This window comes from Bos javanicus, chromosome 6, assembly GCF_032452875.1.
Source record: "Bos javanicus breed banteng chromosome 6, ARS-OSU_banteng_1.0, whole genome shotgun sequence".
In the NCBI taxonomy this organism is placed as follows: domain Eukaryota; kingdom Metazoa; phylum Chordata; class Mammalia; order Artiodactyla; family Bovidae; genus Bos; species Bos javanicus.
This window is the reverse complement of record NC_083873.1, coordinates 67096171-67120581: the sequence shown is the minus strand read 5'-3', so window position 1 is coordinate 67120581 and position 24411 is coordinate 67096171. Positions and strand designations below refer to the sequence as shown.

Here is a 24411-nt window from a genome sequence, read left to right as displayed (position 1 = left end):
CAAGGGACTCTCAAGAGTCTTCTCCAACACCACAGTTCAAAAGCATCAATTCTTCGATGCTCAGCCTTCTTCACAGTCCAATTCACATCCATACATGACCACAGGAAAAACCATAGCCTTGACTAGACGAACCTTTGTTGGCAAAGTAATGTCTCTGCTTTTAAATATGCTATCTAGATTGGTCATAACTTTCCTTCCAAGGAGTAAGCGACTTTTAATTTCATGGCTGCAGTCACCATCTGCAGTGATTTTGGAGCCCAGAAAAATAAAGTCTGACACTGTTTCCACTGTTTCAGCATCTGTTTTCCATGAAGTGATGGGACCAGATGCCATGATCTTCGTTTTCTGAATGTTGAGCTTTAAGCCAACTTTTTCACTCTCCACTTTCACTTCCATCAAGAGGCTTTTTAGTTCTTCACTTTTCTGCCATAAGGGTGGTGTCATCTGCATATCTGAGGTTATTGATATTTCTCCCGGCAATCTTGATTCCAGCTTGTGCTTCTTCCAGCTCAGCATTTCTCATGATGTACTCTGCATATAAGTTAAACAAGCAGGGTGACAATATACAGCCCTGATGTACTCCTTTTCCTATTTGGAACCAGTCTGTTGTTCCATGTCCAGTTCTAACTGTTGCTTCCTGACCTGCATACAGGTTTCTCAAGAGGCAGGTCAGGTGGTCTGGTATTCCCATCTCTTTCAGAATTTTCCAGAGTTTATTGTGATCCACACAGTCAAAGGCTTTGACATAGTAAATAAAGCAGAAATAGATGTTTTTCTGGAACTCTCTTGCTTTTTCCGTGATCCAGCGGATGTTGGCAATTTGATCTCTGGTTCTTCTGCCTTTTCTAAAACCAGCCTGAATGTCTGGAAGTTCACGGTTCACGTATTGTTGAAGCCTGGCTTGGAGAATTTTGAGCATTCCTTTACTAGCATGTGAGATGAGTGCAATTGTGCGGTAGTTTGAGCATTCTTTGGCATTGCCTTTCTTTGGGATTGGAATGAAAACTGACCTTTTCCAGTCCTGTGGCCACTGCTGAGTTTTCCAATTTGCTGGCATATTGAGTGCAGCATTTTCACAGCATCATCTTTCAGGATTTGAAATAGCTCAACTGGAATTCCATCACCTCCACTAGCATTGTTCATAGTGATACTTTCTAAGGCCCACTTGACTTCACATTCCAGGATGTCTGGCTCTAGGTCATTGACCACACCATCGTGATTATCTGGGTCGTGAAGATCTTTTTTGTACAGTTCGTCTGTGTATTCCTGCCACCTCTTCTTAATATCTTCTGCTTCTGTTAGGTCCATACCATTTCTGTCCTTTATCGAGCCCATGTTTGCATGAAATGTTCCCTTGGTATCTCTAATTTTCTTGAAGAGATCTCTAGTCTTTCCCATTCTGTTATTTTCCTCTATTTCTTTGCATTGGTCGCTGAGGAAGGCTTTCTTATCTCTTCTTCTTGCTATTCTTTGGAACTCTGCATTCAGATGCTTATATCTTTCCTTTTCTCCTTTGCTTTTCGCTTCTCTTCTTTTCAGAGCTATTTGTAAGCCCTCCTCCGACAGCCATTTTGCTTTTCTGCATTTCTTTTCCATGGGGATGGTCTTGATCCCCGTCTCCTGTACAATGTCACGAACTTCTGTCCATAGTTCATTAGGCGCTCTATCTATCAGATCTAGTCCCTTAAATCTATTTCTCTCTTCCACTGTATAATCATAAGGGATTTGATTTAGGTCATACCTGAATGGTCTAGTGGTTTTCCCTACTTTCTTCAATTTCAGTCTGAATTTGGCAATAAGGAATTCATGATCTGAGCCACAGTCAGCTCCTGGTCTTGTTTTTGTTGACTGTATAGAGCTTCTCCATCTTTGGCTGCAAAGAATATAATCAGTCTGATTTTAGTATTGACCATCTGGTGATGTCCATGTGTAGAGTCTTCTCTTGTGTTGTTGAAAGAGGGTGTTTGCTATGACCAGGGCATTTTCTTGGCAAAACTCTATTAGTCTTTGACCTGCTTCATTCTGTATTCCAAGGCCAAATTTGCCTGTTACTCCAGGTGTTTCTTGACTTCCTACTTTTGCATTCCAGTCCCCTATAATGAAAAGGACATCTTTTTGGGGTGTTAGTTCTAAAAGGTTTGTAGGTCTTCATAGAACCGTTCAACTTCAGCTTCTTCAGCATTACTGGTTGGGGCATAGACTTGGATTACTGTGATATTGAATGGTTTGCCTTGGAAATGAACAGAGATCATTCTGTCAATTTTTTTTAAATTTTTTTTAATTTTTAAACTTTACATAATTGTATTAGTTTTGCCAAATATCAAAATGAATCCGCCTTTGAGTTGCATCCAAGTACTGCATTTCAGACTCTCTTGTTGACCATGATGGCTACTCCATTTCTTCTAAGGGATTCCTGCCCACAGTAGTAGATATAATGGTTATCTTAGTTAAATTCACCCATTCCAGTCCATTTTAGTTTGCCGATTCCTAGAATGTCGACATTCACTCTTACCATCTCCTGTTTGACCACTTCCACTTTGCCTTGATTCATGGACCTGACATTCCAGGTTCCTATGCAGTATTGCTCTTTACAGCATTGGACCTTGCTTCTATCACCAGTCACATCCGCAGCTGGGTATTCTTTTTGCTTTGGCTCCATCCCTTCATTCTTTCTGGAGTTATTTCTCCACTGATCTCCAGTAGCATATTGGGCCCCTACTGACCTGGGGAGTTCCTCTTTCAGTATCCTATCATTTTGCCTTTTCATACTGTTCATGGGGTTCTCAAGGCAAGAATACTGAAGTGGTTAATAGTCATCACCTAATCCCCTCCACCAGTCCAGCCCTAGGCAACCACTAGTCTACGTTCTCTCTTTACAGATTGGCCTGTTTTGGATTTTCATGTAAATGGAATCATACAATATGTGGTGTATTGTGACTACATGTGGTCTATTGTGCTTCTTTGAGTATAGTATGTCAGAGCCTCTATAAGTACTCTATTCCTTTTCATTGATGAATAATCATCCATTGTGTGGTTGTTTATCCATTTTGTGTCATTCATTAGTTGATGGACATTTGGGCTGTTTGCACCTTTTGGCTGTTTTCAGTTATGCTGCTATGAACATATGTGTACAAGTTTTTGCCTGGGAACATGTTGCATTTTTCTTGGATATTTACCTAAGAATGGATTTGCTAGATGATATAGCAACTCTGTGTTTAATATTGATGAACTAATTTCATATCAATTTATCCCCCAAAGAACTTTTTCTTATCTTTTATTCTATGCTTTTTCAGTGTTCACATTCCCTTATTTCTTTTTGTTCTTGTGTGAATTTTATTCCTCATCATGATCTCAGTTAATTCATTTCAGAAACATGTATTAAATGCCTAGTGCATACCAGTAAACTATGTCAGGCTGTAGGGAGACTATGGTGAACTAGATGTTATTAATCTCAACATCTGGTGGGGGAGACAGAGAAGTACATAATAATATTAAATTACTATGAGATATCGTATATTAGAGAAAATACATTGTGCTACAAGGTATCTATAGGTTTTCTGGGATTTCTTTTTTAGTACTTAAGCAACTTAAGTTAAAGGATTTAATGTACATCTCTGATTTCCAGTAGCTGGTATTCCCAGTCGTTAATATTGTAGAGTCCAACTTTTTGTTTTGTTTTTTCTCTACTAAATGATTTTTTAAATTTATTTTTTAATTGAAGGATAGTTGCTTTACAGAATTTTGTTGGTTTCTGCCAAACATTAGCATGAATCAACCATAGGTATACATATGTCCCCTCCCTCTTGAACCTCCCTCCCATCTCCCTCCCTATAGAATCCAGTTTTTATGCTGAGATTACAAATACAGAGTTATGGCAGGTGAATCACTTTAATTTTTAGTAGACTACTGTAGTTCCATTTTATAATTCAAATCTCATACTGGGAAAGAACATGATATAATAATTGATAATAATTTTTGGAAACTAACTTTAAACATCCTTTAAAATGTTTGCAAAGACAGTATGTTAGCATGGTGCCTGATAAACACTGCATTTTAAAAAATAATGTTGAATGAATAAAAACATATGTATATTTAAAAAATATGAAATTGTCAACTCAGTAGTGAAACCAAGTAGAACCCTGTGGGGCCTTCCTGGGTACAAAAACCCCTGTGTATTTGCCATTTCTTTGTTTAAAAAAAAAAAAAAAAAGCCTCCCCTGAATTCACAAGGACAGGCTCAAGCAGTTCGTGATTAGAGTTACCGGACTCCTAGTTCCTCCTGAAAGGATATAGATAACAATCTGATGCATACCTTTGATTTGCTCTGAAGAAACTAAGACCCCCATCCAAGTGGAGGAGGGTGACTGCCTGCTGACCCCAAGCAGGTAGACCCCAGACTGGTTGGAACTAGAAGGCTGATGACTGAGATTCCTGAAACATCACGCTGTTACCTACCACCAATCAGTAGAAGGTCCATGAACTAATCACTCATTAGATGATCCCCTCCCATAACATTGTCTTTAAAACCCTTGTTGAAAGGCTTTTGGGGAGTTTGAGTCTTTTGAGTACAAGCCACCCATTCTCCTTGCTCGGCCCTGCAATAAACCTTTATCTGCTCCAAACCCTGACAGTTTGGTTTGTTTGGCCTCACTATGCATCAGCCACACAGACTTGCTTTTGACAACGTAGGATCATCTTCCTTCCCTCCTTCCTTTACTTTTTGCCAGCATATAGCACAGGGCTGTATGTACATACAGAAGACGAGCAGTAAGTGAATAAAGGAATGAATTCTGTGGGTGAATTTCTAGTGTAGTGTTTCACTATGCAGAATGATTCAGAGTGAATTCAATTGCAGTACTTCTCTTTGATTTCTAGGACTTGTCACAAGGCTGCGGTACCCAGTCAGCACAAAGGGGAAGAATGCACCAACCACTGCGGGGTTCAGCTATGGTAACTCCTTTCGTAATTGTGTGGGTCATTTTTCTTGTAAAGAACCCATTATCACAAGGCCAGTTTAGATGTGTAGAATTCCACATATGGAACTGTTTTTATAGAAGTTTATAGTCTGAAATGTTAGATGATTATACTTAAGAGCTGTAGTAACCCTAGGTTTTCTGTTTTCATCATTATTGATTATTTGGCAAAAAAAAAAAAAAAACCCGCCTGTTTGTGAAAATGAAGCATTACCATGTTGCTTCTAAATTATATCAAAGTCTTCCTGGGTCTCAGTGGGCTCGGTTGGCTACTCACAGGAATGTAAAGATGGAGGTTAGTAGAGAAGAGATCCAACTTGATTGTGCTACTGGCGAAACTCTTTCCAACTTGATGGACTTGAAAAAAAAAAACTGAAGGAGAGGAATGGTAAAGGAGGAGGTATTTGTTTCAAAAAAAGAGGTACCATTCTTTCATGCTCCATTATTAGCTGATGATGCAGCATCTTCTTTCCTTCTTCAGTTCACTTTGCTTTTATTGCGACAGCTGAGAATGGGTCCATCCTCCTAGAGTAGAAAGCCACCTTCTGGGGTTTACCTGCAGGTTGCAAGTCTGCTCGCTGTTTTACCAGTACTAGTATTAATTGTATAATTTTTAGATTGACTTCAGTTATAGTTTGTTTCTCACTGATTTTTACTGTGTTCTCCTGCTTAAATTTTAACCACTTTCTCCTTCTGTCTCACAGAAAAATGGGAGATTAACCCTTCAGAGCTGACCTTTATGAGGGAGTTGGGGAGTGGACTGTTCGGAGTGGTAAGGCTTGGCAAGTGGCGAGCTCAGTACAAAGTAGCCATCAAAGCTATTCGGGAAGGTGCCATGTGTGAGGAAGACTTCATAGAAGAAGCTAAAGTGATGATGTACGTTTCTGTGTTTTTTTCTGGTTCCCCTTTCTGTATTCAGAAGTGGCCCCTTGCCAGCTAACACCCCTGGTGGTTTCTTTCTCCGCAGTAACTCTCTGTATGCTTAACTTCCCTCCCAGGAAACTGACACACCCGAAGTTAGTACAACTTTATGGTGTATGCACACAGCAGAAACCCATTTACATTGTTACCGAGTTCATGGAGAGGGGATGCCTTCTGAATTTCCTCCGCCAGAGACAAGGCCATTTCAGTAGAGATATGCTGCTGAGCATGTGTCAAGATGTGTGTGAAGGGATGGAGTACCTGGAGAGAAACAGCTTCATCCACAGAGACCTGGTAATCATACCACCTGCTTTCCTGTCCCTGGCCAAATTCCTTTGTAATCTGGGTCAGCAGTTCAGTTCAGTTCAGTCGCTCAGTCATGTCTGACCCTTTGCGACTCCATGGACTGTAGCATGCCAGACTTCCCTGTCCATCATCAATTCCTGGAGCTTGCTCAGACTCATGTCCATCGAGTCGGTGATGCCATCCAACCATCTCATCCCCTTCTCCTCCCACCTTCAATCTTTCCCAGCATCAGGGTCTTTTCCAATGAATCAGTTCTTTGAATCAGGTGGCCAAAGTATCAGAGTTTCAGTTTCAGCATCAGTCCTTCCAATGAATATTCAGGACTGATTTCCTTTAGGATTGACTGGTCGGATCTCCTTGCAGTCCAAGGGACTCTCCAGAGTCTTCTCCAACACCACAATTCAAAAGCATCATTTCTTTGGCGTTCAGCTTTCTTTATAGTCCAACTCTCACATCCATACATGACCACTGGAAAAACCATAGCTTTGACTAGTCTACTGGAAAAACCATAGCTTTGTCAGCAGACAAGCAATGATTTATTCATACCCAAGTTTTGTTCTCAACAGTATTTCACCATTATTTTTAAATGTGGTAAATTTAACTTGCCCGGTAGTTTTAACAGAAAGATCTTGTTAAATCTAATACATGTAGTATATATAGTTACAGAGGTCGTATTTCCAAGTTAATAACCATGCACTGATATTTGATCTTCACAAGAATCTCATGAGGTAGCCAGTGATAACAGATTTTCTGACCACCATTGTCTTATATAAGAAAATTAGCATCAGAGAAATGAGATAATTTGCATATGGTGAAAAATGGGTAAGTTAAGGGTTGACTCATCTTTTGACTTAATACTAAGGTCTTTTCTAGACTAGAAGAAGAAACTATTATGTAACAAAAATCCTTTGGTTCATTTTCTTCATTGGGAAGAGATGGAGGGCCATGTTAATAAGTCCAGAAAATATCAGTAATCTTTTACTGGTTCTAAATGATTATGATAGAGACACTTCTAGATTTTCCTCTGTCTTATTCTGTCTCCCTTTCTCCTCCATTCTTTTTTCTTTCTCTTTTTCTTCTCTGCCTGTTATTGCCCAGTGTGTCTATTTTCAGTATGTTGGTAGAACTGTTAGTTCCTGTTAAAGTGTACAACCCTCTATTATTAACTGTAGTGATCATGCTATGTCTTAGATACTCAGAACTTATAACTGAAGGTTTGTACCCTTTGACCAACAGCTCTTCATTTCCCCTATCCCACAACCCCTGGCAGTCACCAGTATACTCTCTCTTTATAAGAGTTCTGTTCTTTTTCCCCCGCTTAGATTCCATGTATAAGTGATACCATACAGTGTTTGTCTTTCTCTGACTGACCTATTTCACCTGACATAGTTTATTCCAGATTCATCCACGTTGTTGCAACCGATGGGATTTCCTTCTTTTTTATGGTTGAATAATGTTCCATTCTGCATGCCTGTGTGTGTATATTTATATACATGTGTGTGTGTGTGTGTGTGTGTGTGTATGTATGCATGTATATGTACACACAGGTATACACACACACATACACTACACATGCATGCAGAATGGATGTGTATATACATACGCACACACATATACACACACACACACCACATTGTCTTTATTCATTCACCCATTGATGGACACTTACGTTGTTACCATATCTTGACTATTGTGAATAGTGTTGCTATGTATATGGGAGTGCAGATGTTTCTTTAAGATACTAATTTTGTTTCCTTTGGCTATGTACTCATAAGTGGGATTGCTGGTTCATATGGTAGTCCATTTTTAATTTCTTGAGGAACCTCCATACTGCTTTCCATAGTGGCTGTACCAATTTGCATTTCCACCAACAGCATACAAGGATTCCTCTTTGTCTACCTTTTATATTTCTTGCTAGTGTTGTCATCTTGTGTTTTTGTTGTCGTAATTCTAATAGGTGTGAAGTGATATCTCATTGTAGTTTTGATTTGCATTCCCCTGATGGTTTGTGGTGTTGAGCCCCTTTTCGTATATATATTGACCATTTGTGTGTCTTTTTTTTTGTTTGCTGTGCCATGTGGCATGCAGGATATTAGTTCCCTGACCAGGGATTGAATCCATGCTCCCTGCAGTGCAAGTGCAGAGTCCTAACCAGTGGACCACCAGGGAATTCCCTTGTGTGTCTTTTTTGATGAATTAAGTATTCTGTCCTCTGCCCATTTTTCAATTGAATATTTGCTTTTTTTTTTGCTATTGAGTTGATTGAGTTCCTTATTTATCTTAGATATTAACGCTGTATCAGATGAATGGTTTACAAACATTTTTTCCTATTCTGTAGTTTGCCTTTTCATTTTGCTGCTTGTTTCCTTTGCTGTGAAAAAGCTTTTCAGTTTGGTGTAGCCTAGTTAGTTTATCTGTGCTTTTGTTGCCATGCTTTGGTGTCATATCCAAAAGTTAATTTTGTGTATGGTGTAAGGTTAGGGTCCAAGTTCATTATTTTGCATATGAATATTTGAATTTCCCAGCCCCATTTGTGGAAGAGATTATCCTTTCCCTATTGTGTGTCTCGGTGCCCGTGTTAAAGGTTATGTAACTGTACATGTGTGGGTTTAGTTCCAGTTTCTCTGTTTCTGTTCCGTTGGTCTATGTTTCTCTTTTTGTGCCTTCACCATACTGTTTTGATTACTGTATTTCTGTAATCTAGTTCAAAATCAGGAAGTGTGATGCCTCCAGCTTTATTATTTTTCAAGATTCTTCTGGCTATTCAAGATCTTTTGTAGTTCCATATGAATTTTAGGATGATTTTTTATATTTCTATGAAAAATGCAGTAGAATGTTGATAGGGTTGCATTTCATCTGTAGATAATTTTAGGTAGTATGGACATTTTGACAGTTATTAATTCTTCCACTCTGTGAACACGGGCCACCTTGCCACTTAATTGTGTCTTCTCAGTTTCTTTCATCAGTCTTACAGTTGTCAATGTACAAGTCTTTCACCTCCTTGGTTAAATTTATTCCTACATATGTTCATGTTCTTTGTACTATTGAAATTCACTTGGTTTCTTAATTTCTCTCAGTTCATTGTTAGTGTATAAAACAAAACTGATTTTTCTGTTTATTTTGTATCCGACAACTTTACTGAATTCTTTTATTTTTTTAACAGTTTTTTAGTGGAGTCTTTATAGTTTTCTATATAGTTGCTATATAGATCATGTCATCTGCAAACAGCAACAGTCTTACTTTTCTGTTCTAGTTTGGATGCCTTTCATTTTCTTTTCTCCTCTTGTTCTGGCTACGACTCCCAAGTACTGTGTTGAAAAGAAGTGACAAGAGTGGGCATCCTTGTCTTGTTCTGAATCTTGGAGAAAATGCTTTTAGCTTTTCACCATTGAGTATGTTGTTAGCTGTGAGCTTGTAATATATGTTTTTATTATGTTGAAGTATATTACTTCTATGAAGTACATTACTTCTAATTTGTTGAGAGTTTTTAATCGTGAAATCAAGGGATATTCAGTTTTGTCAAATGCTTTTTCTGTGTCTATTGAGATAATCATTTTTATCCTTCCTTCTGTTAGTGTGGTTCCTCACATTTTTTGATTTGCATACGTCAAACTATCCTTGTATCTCAGGATTAAATACCACTGGATCATAGCATGCGATCATTTTAAATGTGCTATTGAATTCTGTTTGCTAATATTTTGTTGAGGATCTTTACATCTGTGTTCATCAGGGATATTGGCCTATAATTTTGTTTTCTTGTGTCCTTATCCTGCTTTGGTGTTAGGGTAATGTCAGCCTTATTAAATGAGATTGGAAGTGTACCTTTTAAAAATTTTTGGAAGAGCTTGAGAACTCAAATTTGGTGTTAATTCTTCTTTAAACGTTTGATAGAATTCACCAGTGAAATCATCTAGCCCTGGGCTTTTCTTTCACAAAACTTAAAAATTTATTTATTTATTTTGGCTATACTGGGTCTTCATTGCCACACATGGCTTTCTGTAACTGTGCTGAGTAGGGTCTGTTCTAGTCCAGTGCATGGGCTTCTCATGCAGTGCTTTCTGTTGTTGAAGAGCGTGGGCTCTAGGGCACGTGGGCTTTAGTAGTTGCTGTGCAGGGGCCTAAGAGCACAGACTCGGCAGTTGTGGCACATGGGCTCAGTTGCTTTATGGCATGTGGGATCTTCTCGGACCAGGAATTGAACCCACGCCCCCTGCATTGGCAGGCGGATTCCCAATCACTGAATAAAACTTTTAAAGACTACATTTTATGATAGGGGCAAAGGACTTTTCAAACTTGAAGATGTGAAAAGGTGGTGGGGTGGGGGGGCTTCCCTGGTAGTCCATTGGTTAAGAATCTGTCTTGCAATACAGTGGACACTGGTTTGATCCTTGGTCCTGGAAGATCCCACATGTTGCAGAGTAACTAAGCTTGAGTGCTGCAACTACTGAGCCCACGCTCTGGAGCTTGCGAGTTGCAACTGTTGAGCCCAAGAGCCCTCGAGTCTCAGAGTCCCGCAGCAGGAGAAGCCACTGCAGTAAGAAGCCTGTGCACCACCAACTAGAGCGTAGCCCCCACTTGCTGCAACTAGAGAAAACCCATGCTCAGCAATGAAGGCCCAGTGCAGCCAGGAAATAAATAAATTAAAAAATTTAAAAGGAAGATGTGATATGTGTAGCATTAGTTATTGTTATTATTATGTGCAGTGATGATAAAGAACATCTCTTTGTCATATTGAAACTTGTGAACTTAGCACCTTCCTCTTTCTTAAACTTGTAAAACTGATGGAAATCTGTAGTCTACATGGGTAGGACAGATTACACCTCTTTATACATATCACATCTTGGTGAAGGCAATTTTGATATCTTTGTGCCTGTGATACTGACATCAGTAGGGTATGTTTTTATCATCCCTTAAGGAAGATTCTGATGGTTCTGTCTCCTGGGTGAGGAATCCTGGTGACCATCATGTAAAGGCACTATAGGATATCTTTACAGGAAGATGGAGATAACCCAGAGAATGGGCATTAAGTAATACTTTAAAAGAAACACTTAAAACACATTCAACAGGAAATAACCTCATTTAAGTGGAATTTGCCATGCATAGAGAACAAAATTCTGAAGCATCAGGAAGAAAAATACATTCTTACCCTATGGCTTTAGCATTTTAAATGATTGTCATCATGTCCTCCTTCTGAGAGATACTATGTGTTATTCCAAACTATTTTCTTGAACCTTGTAACCTTAAAGCATGGGCAAGAAAATCTAAATAATCTAGAATTGTATTTGTCATAAGTGATAAAGCAGACTATATTATGCAGGGCTATTCTTTTGACTGGGGTAGGGAAGACCAATCATTGAGCAAAACACTGGGTAAAAGATCTTCACCCATCACTGTGGTGGTTGTGTGTTATATAGCTCACCTAGTAAGAACCTGAATTAAGGACCTTAAGAGATGTTGTTACTATCAATAAGAAAATCAGGTAATTTAATAAGAATAGCAAAAAGCTGGTTGACCCTTCTATTAGTCGTTAGCTGCGACAGTTGGCAAAGATTATGTAATAGTGTCTTGTTTGCACATGAGACTTTTGACCTGTCTTTGTATACATTCTTTCACATATATGTTGAAGACATTTCCATAGGGGTAAAAAAAATTTCATATAAGACACCTCTGCAAATGTTGACTGGCTTACAGTAAATTTAATATACACAGAACTTATATTTTTCTATTTTTATTGAACTTTTACACTAATATACCATTTTAATGTTGTTTTCCAGGCTGCCAGAAATTGTCTAGTAAATGAGGCAGGAATTGTGAAAGTGTCTGATTTTGGAATGGCTAGGTAAGACTGAGTATATGTGACCATTTTCTCTAAATTTGGGGTTAAATTAAGGCTGTGGCCTTTCCCTTTAAAGTACTTGACTTTTTCTTTGCAATTTGTGTCAACTTCTTCCTCTAAAGCCTATTTAAGAACTGTTTTGAAATATCTTTTTCTCCATTAGCAAAACATTAGAAGTACCCATCATTTTTGTACAGATCGATTTTTCTGCTTCTTAGTGTTTTTGATATAAGGTTAGAAAATAAATTAGATAATCTATATTTTGAAAAATTTATTTGCTGAATTTGTTTTTTTATTGTTAGCTTTGACTTTTTCTCAGGTAAACTGTTGAGAAATTATGATTACTTAGTGCTTCATTCGGAGAAGGCAATGGCAAACCACTCCAGTACTCTTGCCTGGAAAATCCCATGGATGGAGAAGCCTGGTGGGCTGCAGTCCATGGGGTCGCTAACAGTCGGACACAGCTGAGCGACTTCACTTTCACTTTTTACTTTCCTGCATTGTAGAAGAAAATGGCAACCCACTCCAGTGTTCTTGCCTGGAGAATCCCAGGGACGGGGGCCCTTGTGGGCTGCCGTCTATGGGGTCACACAGAGTTGGACACGACTGAAGTGACTTAGCAGCAGCAGCAGCAGCAATGCTTCATTATGTGGCTTTAGTTGATAGTCACATTAGTTCATAAAATTGATAAGCATGGAAATAGTCTGTACTGATAAAGCAAAAAGGAAATCCTGTTAGCTGTCCTGAGATAAAGATAAATGTATTAAAGATAATAGTACTGTATATGAGGGCTTCCCTTGTAGCTCAGTCGGTAAAGAATCTGCCTGCAATGCAGGAGACCTGGATTCATTTCCTGGGTCAGGAACATCCCCCGGAGAAGGAAATGGCAATCCACTCCAGTATCCTTGCCTGGAAAATCCCATAGACAGAGGAGCCTGGCGGGCTACAGTCCACGGGGTCGCAAGAGTCGGACACAACTTAGCCACTAAATCACCACTAAACCATACATTGTGTTAATCATTGTTAACCATTCTCTCCACTAGGTGGTAGTATAGCCTGCTAAATATACTGCTTTCTTTTCTCCCTCGTGAGGATGAAATTTCTAGAATCTTTTGTTTTGATAGAAATGTGTTTGGGGTACAGTTTTTAGAATAACCAATCTGTAGTGTTTTTATTCTCCTAATTTTTGTAATTTTAATAGTGTGTTATAAAAGACCTTTAAAAAGCATTTCATTTGTCCTGTCTTTCCCTCCTTCCTTCTTTTCATTCATTCATCCGTACGTGTGTGAGTGCTAAGTCGCTTCAGTCATGTCCGACTCTTTGCGACCCTGTGGACTGGAGCCTGCCAAGCTCCTCTGTCCATGGGATTCTCCAGGCATCTGTACATCCATCTATAAAAATATTAGGTGCTTGTGCTGCGCTAGGCACAACATTAGAGATTGAAGCCAGCAGAGGCTAAGACATTCGAGTCCCTGCCCACATGCAGCTTTAATTCAGGAGGAGAGAGAAGTATAAGACCTGAGAAGCACTAAGGGGAAAAGAACAGAGTGAGGTCCCAGCACAGGGGTTCGCAAACACCAACCTCCGGGCCACATCTGACCTGACACCTCTGTTTGTACAACCTGAGCCACCCACGGGGTTCACATTTTTTAATGGTCGGAAGAAAACTTAAAAAAATGTTATGACATGTGAAAATGATCTGAAAGTCCAGTATCAGTGTCCATAAATATGATATTATTAGGACATAGACTCGTCTGACTGCTTTCACTCGACAGAGGCCTGCAAACCTGAAATATTCATCATCTGGCCTTTTACAGAAAACATTTGCCAACCCCTGTGATAGTGATAAGCTGGGGTTCATGCGGTGGGGGGTGCTGAGTGATATGTGGGGCAGGGGTGATAGTTACTCCTTTAGGTCTATTGCCCTGGAAGGCTCTTTGAGGCCAGGATATTTGGAAAGAGACTCAAAAGGTAGGCAGCAGTCAATTAGGTGAAAAATCTGACTGTAAAATAATCCAGGGGGTAAGAAACAGTGAGTCCAAAAGCTTGAAATTAGGGATGAGTTTGGCCTGCTCAGGAGTCAGAAGAGGGTCAGGGTGGTTGGCCCACGGTCGGCACGAGGAATGGTTATAAAGCAGGCAAGGCCAGGTCATACAGGCAGGTCTCTCTCCTAAGGAAACTCAAGCCGAGGGAGGTTTGAAAGCCTTTACTGTCAGAAATGGGACCAGAACTGCCGACTCTCAGGAAGTAATGACCCAGTGCTCTTTGTTTTCATTCTGTGAAGACATTCTGTATCTGCCAGGCAGACCTCCCATTTCATGCTTGATTTTCATATACGTCAGGCTTTCAGAAAAACCTGTGCTTTTGCATCAGTCCCTCTAACACAGTGGTCCCCAGCCTTTTTGGCACCAGGGGCTAGTTTCGTGGAAGGCAGTTTTCCCGTGGACCCGGGGGTGGGGCTGGTTTCAGGATGATTCGAGCATGTTACATTTATTGTGCACTTCATTTCTAGTATCATTACATCAATTCCAGCTCAGATCGTCAGGCATTGGACCTCAGAGGCTGGGGATCCCTGCTTCTAAAACACTCATTCTACACTCAATTCAAACTCTCTTGACTGACAGGCACCCACGGTGGCATTTTCACCAGCTTTGTCTATACAGCAAAGGAAGTTAGTGCAAGTATTTGAATATTTTCCCATGGAGTTTGTATAAATTAACTTTATATGTCCCTACCTTCCTCTTGTAAATACATACTGAACACATTATAGAAAGGGCTGAAGAACCCAGGTTTACCATCCCAATTAAGGATCCTCCCCAGGGGTAACTGGTGTTACCAGCTTGTGTGTGTCCTACATGGTATTGTTTTGAGTGTGTGTGTATGGAGGAGGGATGTCATGGTATATACACCACAGTGTACATACATCATTCTGCTCTTTTATTTGATATAGTTTTAAGTTGTGCTCTGTGGAATCATGGGGGCAAAAGCACATGTTCCAAGCTCTTTGCACTACTTCCTTAGAGCAGCTCTGCTTTAGATGTTTTACAAATGGAACCTTTGGGCAAAACTTGGTTTAAAGGACAAAATTGCTTATTTAAAAAAACAGTTTGCAAGCTTTTATTGTGTGCTGCCTCCACTGCCTTATAAAAAAGAAAAACAGAAAAGTGAAAGTACAGATAGAAGGTAGTGTTTCCATCTCAAGCACTCAGAGGAAGACAACAATCGCAGAGGCGTGGCTGCAGAGGCAAGCAGCTTCAACCGGATGCTTGTTGGACTTCAATCAACTGTGTTTTGATTCTGGGGTGGGTGGGGGGGAGGTGGTGGTGGGCGGGGGCTGTGGTGGAGGGAGGCAGGTGGGGGGGTGGATTAAAGAACCTGTACAAAATAGAGATCATAACTCAGTGTCTTACTCTAGGTATGTCCTGGATGATCAGTACACGAGTTCTTCTGGTGCTAAATTTCCTGTGAAGTGGTGTCCACCTGAGGTGTTTAATTACAGCCGCTTTAGCAGCAAATCGGATGTGTGGTCATTTGGTAAGACTCACGCTCCATTTCCCCTCCACACTGCCCTGAAGAGGAAGTGGGTGCATTTTTTGGCAATCCTTCTCATCTTCCAGGTGTCTTAATGTGGGAAATATTCACTGAAGGCAGAATGCCCTTTGAGAAAAACACCAACTATGAAGTGGTAACCATGGTTACTCGCGGCCACCGACTCCACCAGCCAAAGTTGGCCTCCAGATATGTATACGAGGTGATGCTGAGATGTTGGCAGGAGGTATAACATTTTTGGGGTGCTTTCTTCCTCAGACTCTAAAGCATTCAGGGATCTGGGCTTGGTAGATTTTAATTTAATGTGTGGTCATTATAGCCTAGTGAATGAGTGCATGCTTTACATGATTTCAGACTCTTAAGTAGGAAGCTGCTCTTCTCAACTCAATCTGAATAACAGGAAGAAGATGTGAAGATGTGGAAAATGCTAATAATAAGATAGTAAATTCAGGCTGCCCCTTCCCTCCCAAGTGGGCATCCTTCCACGGTTGCCTGAGTTGGAGACTCTGGGAACACACCTGGAGAAGTAGCTCTTCTTTCAGTGGCCCTCTTGTGTTATTGAAATATTTACTCTTTCACCAGAGAGGGTTTCTTTCTCCAAGCCTCAAATTCCTCAGGTCTACTTTACTCAGGGTCTTTGAAAGTTTTCCTTTTCCTTGTGTTGAAATGTTACCTCATAGAAGAGATTGGCTTCCCTGGTGGCTCAGTGATGAAGAATCTGCCTGCTAATGCAGGAGACGTGGGTTTGATCCCTGGGTCGGGAAGATCCCTTGGAGAAGGAAATGAAAACCCACTCTAGTATTCTTGCGTGGAGAATCCCATGGAGAGAAGCCTGGCGGGCTACAGTCCATGGGGTCACAAGAGTCGGACCTGACTGACAATTAAACAGCAACAATGACAGAAGAGATTAGACACGAAAGTGACTTTTGAAAGATAACAGTGATATTAGCTCACAATTATTACGTGATAGGCACTGTGCTAAGTGCTTTTGATTAGTCCTCAAAGTAACCCTTTGAAGTATGGATACATTGACCATGGTGTGGATGGGGATACCATGTTAATGCCTGCCCAAGGCCACTTCACTGTGGAGAAACAGAGTCCTGTCCAACTCCGAAGCCCATGCTCTCAGTCACGTGCTATAATTTGCCTCCTAAGAGCATTGGTTGGGATGGGAAGAGGCCTACTGCCCAAGAAGTAGCACTGGCCAGGAGGGGATAGTATGAGCAAAGATAGGGTGGTGGTACTGGACTTTGTGTCCACAAGGGTGGAGATTGTTCTGCTTGAGCGTAGAGCCCATATGAGGGTTTTTGTGGGAAATAAAACTGGGTAGCAAGGCCATGGGGGTGGAACAGGTCGTAGAGGGCACTGCAGGTTAGCAGGACTTGATTTTACAGGTAGCTGGGATCTCTACTAGGTTTTTGAGTTGGATGCAAAAGCTGTGGGGCAGAAAGATGAGTGTAGCAGCAGCACGCGCAGGATCAGTGAGACCTGATGGGATGTATGTGTGCTCTGGTGCGCTGTGCCATTTGAGTTTGAACAGTGAAAACTCATTTTGGGGATGGGTTCTGGAACCCACAGCTTCTCTTTGCTTTTTGAATTATAGAAACCAGAGGGAAGGCCTTCCTTCGAAGATCTGCTGCGCACGATAGATGAACTAGTCGAATGTGGAGAAACTTTTGGAAGATGAGTGGTGCTGTGACCGACGGCTTCCAGATTCCAAAGCACAAGGATGAAATGGCACTTCATGGCAGACTCTTAATTTATTTAGCACTTGGACGGGAAGACTGTTGTACTTATAAAGTGGAAACATCTGATGCATTTGCTTCATGACCAGCCATAGCTCTGTGACTGAATCTTCTGGATTAATGGAAATGCTGGCTTAGACAAAGTGGTTAAAAGCACCCACTTTTATTCATTCCACAAGTGCTAGAGTGCCCACTGTGGGCCAGGCACTGTACCCAGGCCCCCGGAGTCAGTCCATTTCTCGGGTGTACGCGGGGTCATGTCCGCTGGCATCAGTGGAAGGCCAGGGTAATTGGGAGGAGGAAGGGCGTCAGAGCTGCAGTCCAGCTACCCATCTGCCCTATGATTTTTACAAAAATCTGGGCCAGGGTCTTGTCTAGAATGTGGGTTCTGGATGGATCAGTACCCATCTTAGGTTTTGAAACATCTGTTTTCAAGATTGCCATTAGTATTTCATTAAAACATATTTGTATGCTGTACATATTATAAATATATATAATATATAAAGTTATATATTTATAAGAAACGTGAGTTGTCTTTTTTATTTAATTTTTATTGGGATATAGCTGATTTCATGAGTTGTCATTTAATTGAAACATTTAATTCTATAATACATGAGCCAGCCTTATTAGGACATGGATTGTCTTAATTCCTTTTCCCCCAAGGATAAAGCATTCCCTACTGAAGAGGAATGTCAGGACCTTTCTATTGCTTGTGCCCGCTCCTTACTTGAGTAGCCATGTTTGGGGTGCCTGTCCAGTTTAAGCCCCCAGCAGGGTTTGTGTTGGGCTAAGTGGTCCTGTCCACAGTATCCACAGCTAATTGAAGTTGGATGGAAAATTGAACTGGGTTTCCCTGATGGCTCAGATGGTAAAGAATCTGCCTGCAATGCAAGAGTCCTGGGTTTGATCCCTGGGTTGGGAAGATCCCCTGGAGAAGGCGATGGCAACCCACTCCAGTATTCTTGCCTGGAAAATTCCATGGACAGAGGGCCTCGGCGGGCTGTTGTCCTTGGGATCACAAAGAGTTGAAAGGTCCTGTCTGTGATATCCACAGCTAATTGGAGTTGTATGGAGAATTGAACTCGGCCATTCAGTTAGTCTCTGTGTCCTAAGACTCTGTCCCTGGACATAAATGCTGGAGCAGAAGGATCAGTGATGTTCAACACAATGGCTGTCCCCACTGCCTGCAAGATGCAGGAGCAAGCCAAGTTCTGGCAGAATCCAGGAAACAGCCAGGAATAATGGAGAGCATGGTATACTAAGCTGTCTCCCAGCTGGTTTTCAGGAGGCCTGCTTGGACTTGAGTTCCTGTGTCAGAGAAATTGTCTATTATTGCTTTATAGTAGACCCTGTGAATGAGGTTACAATCTGAATTAGAACCTCATTTCCTCATAAGCCCAGGGAAAAGAAACACAGTCTCTGTCATAAAAGCAAAGGCCATGTATTGCTGCACACAGGATTGTTCGTTTTGAAAGCCCAGGAGGACACAGGGGCTTGCTTCAGGAATTCATCTGCTCCAGGGGCCCTGGTCTTGACCCTGTTCTGTGCAGCATTGTGTGAACACTCCTTATGTAGCATTCACACAGCAGTTCTTATGTGAAGAAGCTACTTAATGCCCAGCAATGAGTTGTCTTGGCCAGCAACATCCTATAGAACCCTCCCCAGGAATAGCTGCAGAGGCTAAACCACAGTGTTGCCAAGGAAACAGCTCACAGGAGGGCAATGCTGTGTTCAGGAGTATACCCCACTGGTTCCCTAAGCAAGTAACAGGCCAGAAGATGAGCCCATGGCCTCAGAATAGTGCAAATACTGTTCCCTAGCTACCTGTTTCCTCTAGGACTCCCTGTTGACCTAGGGACATTAAAAAGGCACCTCTGTGGTTCATATGTTTGAAGCACTAAAATGTCTTATTTATGCGGGGCCCAAAGAAACCTGTGTACTGCAAGACTTGGGTTTCAAAGGATTTATTATGGCTCTTGCTTCTAAGAATGAGCTGAGGCCTCCATATTTAATTTTTTTTTTTAAAATACACACTCAAGACCCACTTCCTTTACCATCTTGCAAGTCTCATGAACAAGGGTGGGGCTGCTTCTATCACATGCCAGCTTGTAGGGCACATGCCAGCTTGCTGGGACCCACACAGCATGTCCTCTACATGTGACTTCTCATTTCCCTGTTTACTCTGAGGATCTAGAGGCAAGAGCAGGCAAAGTCAAGGTGAGTGACCCATCTACCCTCTTTTGTTGACTGCACCGACTTGAATACTGCAGCAGTGGTACTGTGTGCTGTGTGTGCTAAGTCACTCAGTCGTGTCTGACTCTGTGACCCCATGGACTGTAGCCCACCAGGCTCCTCTGTTCATAGGGATTCTCCAGGCAAGAATACCAGAGTGGGTTGCCATGCCCTCCTCCAGGGGATCTTCCCAACCCAGGGATCAAACCCAGGTCTTGCAGTGGTGCTGCTGCTGCTGCTAAGTCGCTTCAGTCGTGTCCGACTCTGTGTGACCCCAGAGACGGCAGCCCACCAGGCTCCTCCGTCCCTGAGATTCTCCAGGCAAGAACACTGGAGTGGGTTGCCATTTCCTTCTCCAATGCATGAAAGTGAAAAGTGAAAGTGAAGTCGCTCAGTCGTGACGGACTCTTAGCGACCCCATGGACTGTAGCCTACCAGGCTCCTCCACCCATGAGATTTTCCAGGCAAGAGTACTGGAGTGGGGTGCCATTGCCTTCTTCACACAGTGGTGCTAGAACCATTTAATTGAAAAAGTGCTTAAATGGTTAAAAAAGATTATTATACATGCTGTACATATGGGAAAACAAGACCTTTTAAGGAACACAAGCTGTGGCTGGCTTCTCTGAGCAGCACCTTAATATGACCCTGGAGAATCATCTTTCCAGTCTGTTCAGTTCAGCTGTCTTCTATCCTTCCCTGTTCCCTGTCTAATGGGAAAAAATAAAACATTTGTCCTGAGTCTTGTCACAGTCTGTTTCTTGCCTTCCTCCTCATCTTCCTGTCTAACTGTACCCTCATCGCAACAACATATGCATCTGTTAACTGTAGCTCCTTCAGGGAGTTGGCTGTGCACAAGGTGTAGCCTACCTTACGGTCATCTTCACGCTTTCCTCCTTCCTTCCTTCCTCGCCTTGACTCCTCCTGCGCCTCCCAGCCACATCCCATGTTTCCCTTTTGACCTTGAGGAGCTGCACTGAAAGTGCTAGGGGGCTTTGATGAAAAAGGAGAAGCTATAGCCCTTGCCCTAACAGTTGATGAATACTTTTGATGGGAAAGCAAGCTTTGGCTACATTTGGGAACATCTTAAAAAATCTTTAAATCATTCACTGGAACGTTTTTTTAAAGCTATATATATATAGCTTTATATATATATAGCTGCAGCAAAAGAATTAAAAATAGAAGAATCCACCCAGAATGTGTAAAGAGATCTTAATCTATAAAGCAGGAAATAGGAAGGGCCATGTGAATTTGCTGTGTCTTCAGTGCACTTGTTCCCTTTAGTTTACTTACTTTTTGTTTATTTTTCAATGGGATAAAGTGAAACTCCCAAGTGCATTTTTATCACTGATAATGTTACCACACCCCAGTTACCTGGGGATGGGTTGGTTTTCCCTTCTCCCCACGGAATAAATTTTCTTCTGATGGTGCCAAAAAGTGTTAGTACTGAGCCGGAGGACAGAACATTCTAGACACGGTACTTTAAAACTGACAATCTAGTTCTGTTTCTACCATGAACTGTGCCCCTTATCCCATCTGTGCCTCCGTTTCCTCCTCAGTTCAGAGATAGCAGTTTGCATTCATGCTCTTTTTAAGGTCCCTTTTGCCCAAACCTTGTGACTTCTTGAAATGGTGTTTGGTGGGGTCACCCACACAGTCGGGAAGGAGGAGCGAACAGCAGCTACCCTCAGATCCGGATGGAGATTATTCAGCTTTCTCTTATATAGGCCATCAGGTTGTCATTCACACACTTCGCTGAGGTTTTTAGAACAGGAAAATAGGTGGGGTTAACTTTGCCCGTGAGAAACGTCTTCAGTGAGCTATGATTTCAGTTAAAAGATGTGTTTTTGTGACAGGAGCATCTCTGGAGACCAGAAGGCTGTTTGTATGCTCCCCACATAAGGCAGCATGATTCTTTCCACCTGTAAGTAAGATGGCTCGGGCCTTTATCTTCAGGGCTTGTTCTGGGCTTGATTCTCACTCTTGAAAGCCAGAAATTATGATGTTTGGAAGATAGTTTCCCCAGGTGTTGTGACAGGGTTTTGTTTGTTATTTGAATAAGCATGGTGATGATGTCATTTTAGAAAATGTTCAGCCTTAAGAACACACAAAAAACCCCAAAATTGCTGTGTGTATAAATGTGATCAGTTTGAAAAGTATTTGTGTTAGAATATTTAGTGTAGAGAACTGAAGGCAGAAGTCTAGGATCCCAATTCTAGTTCAGGATTTGCTGCAACCTTAGGGGGTCACCTTTGGCAACTTCCTCATGTGAGGTCCCCATCTGTACAACAGGGACCCTCTTTTTGCCTACCACCCAACACAGTATATTAGAGAAACAAGAAATTAAAAAGACAGGTTCTTCATGAACTTAATTTTGGAATTGCTTTGGAGGACTATTCAGTCCCATGTACAAGTTTTGGAAATGCATATTAATTTACCTTGAAGACTCAGAGAGTCTTGTTATGCAAGAAATTAAAAATTGGGAAGAAAAACACTGATTTGAATACTGGATGACTATGAAAACTACACTCAGTCACATGAGAATAAAGCCATCAAGGCCAGCTGACAACAGTTTTTGCATTTCTGATTTTTTAAGTTGCATTAGGAAAAGTTGTTTGCAGTTTTTAAAATGTCATGGGTTTAAACTAAATCACCTCATAGGACTCGTTGATAAGATTTGTAAAAAAAAATAATAATCCAGGCTATCCCACTTGTACTTACCTGAACTATAACTTACTGTCTGGATCCACACATAAAGATGGATGCCTGTTATCAGACTTACAGGCAAAGCAGAGTGAAGCATTAAGAGCTAAGAAGCAACAGCCCGTGTCCCCACCTCCCCCGGCGATAGGACAAAGATGAGCAGTGACTTAATAAAAATCTTTTATTAAAAGCCATGTAGGCATCTGTTCTTCATGTCTCCTGAGATCAGAACTAGAGAAAAGGTTGTAAATAACAGGAAGGATTCAGTTACATATAAAATAAACAGTGAGGGTTGAGACAACGATTAGATTGCCCAAAGGATTGAATAAGAGGTTGCCTATTTGTGGGGATATTTTGAGGATCATTCTGTCTGGTCTGGAAGGGCATGGGTTTGATGAACTATCACTGTCCTTTCCAGCTTCTGATTATTTGATTGCATGGTGAGAATCACTGATTTATTTATTCCAACAAATTGCACTTAGATGTGGCTCTGTTTTCTCCTGGGTGAAACAAATGAGTGTTTACTGCCGATGAGCGAAAACTGAGGGGTGCCCCAAGATGTGTTAGTACCAGCTGAAACCATATTTCTAAGTATTTACTGGACCAGAGTCATTTGCGAAACACACTGGTTGTTTTAAGGGTTGTCATAGAAGTCTGGCCTCCTAGGCTGCTGTGGGACAGGAGAAGGTGGGAGGTGAGTGTTGATCATACAGACTGGTGGGCAGAGCCTGAGGGAGGTGCCAGGGCCCTGCTCCAGTGAGGGTTGGTTTGTGAAACGACAACTAACGGCTGGTCTGAGGACAGACCCAGCCCAGGGGAATTATTTAGGGCACAGGGACCAGGGAGAAATGCTGGGGGCTCATGTAGCTGACCACCGCCCTCCCTTCCACTTCATCATCACCTTATTTCTCGTTTCTTTCCAGTTTATAGAGTAGAAGGAAAGTAATCTTTGAGTGCTTCTTAAGTCTTAGTGTGTCCAAAATGTGCCTGGGATACTGTTAAAAGGCAGTTTTCTGGACTCATAATTTGATCTGGGGCGGGGGTGGGGTGCGAGGTAAGGACCCCGTGGTCACTCTACCTTTCCTGGGCCTCTGATTTCAAAGCCCCTCTTATTCCTTCTTGTTCCTCCTTGGGCCACCTGATGGAAAGAGCTGACTCACTGGAAAAGACCCTGATGCTGGGAAAGATTGAAGGCAGGAGGAGAAGGGGGCGACAGGGGAGAATGAGTTGGTTAGATAGCAGCATCGAGTCAATGGACGTGAGTTTGAGCAAATTCCAGGAGATGGTGAAGGACAGAGAAGCCTGGCGTGCTGCAGTCCATGGGGTCACAAAGAGTCAGACATGACTGAGCTGAAAAACAACAACTGAACAAACAAAACCTGAAAAACAACATTCCTCGTTGTATTTGAGTCCCACACAAACCCCTTTAAATTAATATTCTCTGTTATTTCTTTTCCAATTAATATGAAGATAAGGAGGGTGGCTGCATGGGCATCTCTAAGGTGGCCCAGTGATGCCTCCTCTTGCTGTCCACACCCTTGCATGATCCCTCTTCTCTAGTATGAATGGAGTATGGTAGCTGGGCTGGATAGAGTGTTCCTGGGAGATGAGCTCGCAGCAGACTGTAGCTTCTGTCTTAGTGCTCTCAGACTCCCTGTCTTTTGGAAAACCCACTGCCATGCTCTGAGCACTCTTGGACACCCTATGAGAATCCCCATCCCCATGAGCCATGCCACCAAAGCCAGCAACAGCCGTGTGAGTGAACTTGAAAGAAGATTCTCCAACTTAACCCAACTCCCCTTTACCACAATGTCACGAGCTTCGTGAACTTTTCAACTTGATTCAGAAGCACCCAGCAAAGCTGTGCCTGGACTCCCGACCCACAGAAACTGTGAGATGGTTTCTGCCTCGAGGTTTGGCATCCAACAATGACTAGCTAAACCAGTGGCAAAACCTAGGACAGCCATGGACCCAAAGAAGACTCGGCCAGTTGCCTCAGGCTAGAGTTGGTCCTCTTTCTGAAAAATAGGCTCGGTGTTAATATGGACACTAGAATGCATGTCTTTCCTTTTGTTTCTAAATCATTTCATTTTTATCCCCTCACAGCTGCATAAAAGCAATAATGCCCACAGCAGCCACTGACTGGCAT

The 24411-nt window shown here is 41.8% G+C and overlaps 2 protein-coding genes across 6 annotated transcripts in view; both read left to right on the top strand.

The window, feature by feature from the left end:
* TEC (tec protein tyrosine kinase) overlaps positions 1-17854 on the top strand; it is a 168348-nt gene extending 150494 nt beyond the window's left edge. For 4 of the 5 annotated variants that reach the window (XM_061420093.1, XM_061420095.1, XM_061420098.1 and 1 more), the window contains 7 exons: positions 4876-4950; positions 5678-5849; positions 5972-6188; positions 11975-12039; positions 15452-15570; positions 15654-15811; positions 17189-17854. In XM_061420093.1, the coding sequence (XP_061276077.1) occupies positions 4876-4950; positions 5678-5849; positions 5972-6188; positions 11975-12039; positions 15452-15570; positions 15654-15811; positions 17189-17272 (890 nt within the window). In that variant the 3' untranslated portion in view covers positions 17273-17854. The remainder of the gene's footprint in view (positions 1-4875; positions 4951-5677; positions 5850-5971; positions 6189-11974; positions 12040-15451; positions 15571-15653; positions 15812-17188) is intronic. The other variant, XM_061420094.1, reaches the window with a different exon arrangement.
* A 52-nt stretch (positions 17855-17906) lies between these two features.
* Positions 17907-24411, top strand: part of TXK (TXK tyrosine kinase) — a 61651-nt gene continuing 55146 nt past the window's right edge. The window contains exons 1-2 of the mRNA XM_061420100.1: positions 17907-19547; positions 21416-21483. Of these exons, the coding sequence (XP_061276084.1) occupies positions 21468-21483 (16 nt within the window). The 5' untranslated portion in view covers positions 17907-19547; positions 21416-21467. The remainder of the gene's footprint in view (positions 19548-21415; positions 21484-24411) is intronic.